This window comes from Nyctereutes procyonoides, unplaced genomic scaffold, assembly GCF_905146905.1.
Source record: "Nyctereutes procyonoides isolate TBG_1078 unplaced genomic scaffold, NYPRO_anot_genome, whole genome shotgun sequence".
NCBI lineage: Eukaryota > Metazoa > Chordata > Mammalia > Carnivora > Canidae > Nyctereutes > Nyctereutes procyonoides.
The window spans coordinates 17,533,972-17,538,067 of NW_026575128.1; the positions used below are offsets into that span (position 1 = coordinate 17,533,972).

The 4,096-nt window shown below is 36.9% G+C and overlaps 1 protein-coding gene across 1 annotated transcript; it reads left to right on the top strand.

The window, feature by feature from the left end:
- Positions 1 to 2,531: 2,531 nt before the first annotated feature.
- On the top strand, positions 2,532 to 3,438 carry LOC129520604 (olfactory receptor 11G2-like). Its single transcript, XM_055341708.1, is given in 2 exon segments — positions 2,532 to 3,197; positions 3,199 to 3,438. Coding segments are annotated over 2 exon segments (879 nt in total). The 5' UTR covers positions 2,532 to 2,558.
- The last annotated feature ends 658 nt before the right edge of the window (positions 3,439 to 4,096 follow it).

A 4,096-nucleotide genomic window follows, 5' to 3' on the forward strand; every position in this document is an offset into this window, starting at 1 on the left:
ATCTCAAAAGACTATGATGTAAAGAAATAAATATAGACAATACCTTCACCTAGGCTTAATCTTAACCATAAATATGAGCTTTGCAGTTAGGAGAAAAAAATTTTAAATTCACTCTGTACAACTGATGGCACATTGCAAACTGGGTTCTCCATGCCTTCAGAAGTCCCTCACATGCTTTTCACTCTGTGGGGTAATGTTTTATTCCCCCTCTCTGACCTTTCTTCTTGGCACACATCCAAGGAGTGAATTAAAACTTTGCATGCCTAATACAAATCCTGATTTCCTTCATAAACGGATTTACTGGCAAGTGCTTACTTCCTGCTCCGAAAATGTAAATATCTGATTAGAATGAAATTCAGACAGAAGAGTTTGAAAAGATTAATTTTTCTCTCATTTCCCCAGGTCTAGAGAAATGCATTTATCTAGCGTCCTTATCCCTTTAAAATATAAACAAGTATTGTTTACAGCAAGAGGCCTGGGGATTTTGTGTAAAAATCTTTAATAAATTACTAGAGGTGGATGAATGATGAATTTTGTTGCTTAACAGAGAAAATATAACAAATCTCTGACTCAGCTGATACCATATCTCTCTAACTCATATATTGCTCTCAGTTTTACTAATTTAATAAGCCTTGATTTTATGTGAAATAACTTCCCTTAATGACAAAATCATTCAGCATCTGGATGCTGTTTCTTGCATTTATAGGATCTTCTTTGGATTATGACCTAATACAGTTAGTATTCCCAAGAAATACTGTAATAGAAGACACAAACAGGGTGAGTATTGATGCTGATTTTATATACCACTGTTAGTGTCCCGTTGTCATTCAAAATATTAAGATAGCTTAGAATAAGATACTAATCATTTAGGACATAGTGCAGAATAAAAAGGACAAAAACAAATGAGTTTTAAAAATTCAGCAAATGAGTTTTTTTTTAAAGATTTTTTATTTATTTATTCATGAGAGACACACACACAGAGGGGTGGGGGTAGAGACAACAGGCAGAGGGAGAAGCAGGCTCCATGTAGGGAGCCCGATGTGGGACTCGATCCCAGGTCTCCAGGATCACGTCCTGGGCTGAAGGCAGGCACTAAACCACTGAGCCACCCGGGCTGCCCCAGCAAATGAGTTGTAAAGATGGCCACTAAGACCTGCCAGGCACATAAGTGAGCTTTTTCTTCAATAAAAGAATGCAGCAGCATAATTTGGGCATCCTATAGGTTAGAGTACTTTTGAACTTAAAAATATCAATTGCCTCTTACATTAATATTAATATTATGCTTTTTCTCTCTTTGCTTCTATATATTTTGTCCTCACTTTACATACTTAAGTACAATGTAGTTAACTTAAAGACATTCTATTTTTCACTTCTTATGAATGGCCAAGATTCACTAGTTCCATATCTTGCTGTCTCTATATAAGATGACATTTAATTCTTTCTCAGATATTATACAACAAACTCAGCTAAGAAAAGTCATACAATTATTCTGGATAAAAATCCTAAATAATATTTTTAAAATATTTTTTATTATTTTTTTGTATTTTTAAAAATGCGTTATCTTAAAATAATCTTACCATTCAGTAACAACAAATCAAGGGAGAATCTTTGTCTTCCAGGACAGGAAGAAAAATCAACAAAAAGAACCCCTTTTATAATTGGAGAGATCCTAGTACGTGCCCTCTACTGCCACCTTAATATGATACATTGCTATGGGAAACAAATGGACGGAACTTCCAGGTACATTCAGAACTGATAAAGTCTATACTGTACAATGACTATACATAAACAGCAGTCCTTCCACCTAGATGCCAAATGTGATAGCCAAGAGTAGATTTCTAAGGAAATAAGACATATAAAAGTTAAGCTATGGTTCAATAACAACAAACGGGGGGTAATTTTAGGTGTCAAAGTGTAAGGCTCTTCCCCATGCTGTGGAGCTGAATCCAAAAGGCTGTATAGACAGAAAGCATTTTTTACATGGCATGTAAAATGACTAGTCATATAATGAACCAGAGAGCCATTTTAGTCATCGCTTTATGATACCATAAACAAGCACAAAAAGGAATATTCTTTGTGCTCCATCTTTGTATCTCAGTCAGACAAACCTTTTTGATATGTCTTAATGGAAGTAATACTTCATTTGATATTCTTATCAATATTACTAATTACAACAAATTAATTTTACATTATACTTTAGAAAGAAATTTCAATTTTATACTCCTAATGTGTACTCTAATATCCTGACCCAGTTTACTGATTGCCCCCACATCATGTTTTGATATATATTATTATTTATATCTTATCAAAATGAAATCATACTCTTAGGGAAGAGGCTATAATGATCACAGCTTTGTTGCTTTAACAGAAACCTCACTGTTTATCACTTTATCAAAAAAATGGTCAAGAATTTAGTGTTTTCAAGAAGAACCATCATACTCTATTAAGGTGCAATAACCAAGTCATCTCCATGTCTTCCAGACCAATGACTGCGTCCACCACCAACCACCAACTCCGTTAGCCACTTCATCCTCCTGGGCTTTCCCTCAAGCCCAGAAATGCAGCTGCCCTACTTTGGGCTCTTCTCAGTAGTCTACACCCTGACCCTGATGGGGAACACAGCCATTGTCTGTGCTGTGCACTGGGACCGGCATCTTCACACTCCCATGTACATCTTCTTGGGGAATTTCTCTCTTTTGGAAATATGTTATGTCACCAAGACCTTTCCCTATATGTCAGCCAATTTCCTGTCCACAAGCAAGTCTATCTCCTTTGTGAGCTGTTTCACACAGTTCTATTTCTTCTTCTCTTCGGTGTGTGATGAAGGCTTCTTCCTTTGCATCATGGCCTTTGACAGGTACCTTGCCATTTGTCATCCTCTCCATTACCCACGCATCATGACTAAGCAGCTATACACTGGCCTTGTCATCTTCGGGTGGTCGGGTGGGTTCCTCCTCTTCCTAACCCCAGTTGTTCTCATTTCACAGTTGCTCTACTGTGGCCCAAATACCATCAACCATTTTTTATGTGACCCCGTCCCACTGATGATGCTGTCCTGTTCTGAAGATTCCATCACTCAGCTCATTTACTCTACTTTCAATGCTATTTTCATGATTAGCACCTTTCTCTTTCTCTTTTGCTCCTATGCTCTGGTGATTGTGGCTGTGCTACGGATGCCCTCAGGAGCAAGCAAACAGCAAGGCTTTCTCCACTTGTGCTTCTCATTTGACAGTGGTGATCCTGTTTTTTGGCTCCATTATGGTGATGTATGTTAGTCCTGCATCAAGACACCCAGTGCAAGTGCAGAAAATTGTGACATTACTTTATTCTGTAATAACACCTCTCTGCAAACCTCTAATTTATAGCCTCAGCAACAAGGAGATGAAGATTTCCCTAAGGAAAGTCTTTGGGACTGAAATACCTGTCCGTAAAATATAAATCAAAGTCAGAGTGAATCAAATTCTACCACTACCTATCTTAATAACATATGAGCAAGATAATTTTCTAAAGAATTCAATAATTTTTATTAGGGAACTATTACAATAAAGCCCACCATCATTTTAATATATCCCTCACTACATGATGGGCTAGTTTTCTTTAAGAAATAAAATTGTCTTAGTCTCTTAAAAAAAATGGTGTTGGGAAAATTGGCCAGCCACATGTGGAAGAATAAAACTGGACCACTTTCTTGTATCATACCCAAGTAAACTCAAAATGGATGAAAGACCTAAATGTGAGATAGAAATCTATCCAAATCCTAGAGGAGAACACAGGCAGCAAACTCTTTGACTTTGGTCACAGCAACTTCTTGCTAGACACATGTCCAAAGGCAAGGGAAACAGAAGCAAAAATAAACTATTGGGACCTCATCAGGATAAAAAGCTTTTGCACAGCAAAGGAAATAATCAACAAAATTAAAGGCAGCCTACAGAAGGAAGAAGATATTCACAAATGACATATCAGATAAAGGGCTAGTATCCAAGATCTATAAAGAACTTATCAAACTCAACACCCAAAAACCAAAGAATTTAGTCAAGAAATGGGCAGAAGGCATGAACAGACATTTCTCCAAAGAAGACATACAAATGGCTAACAG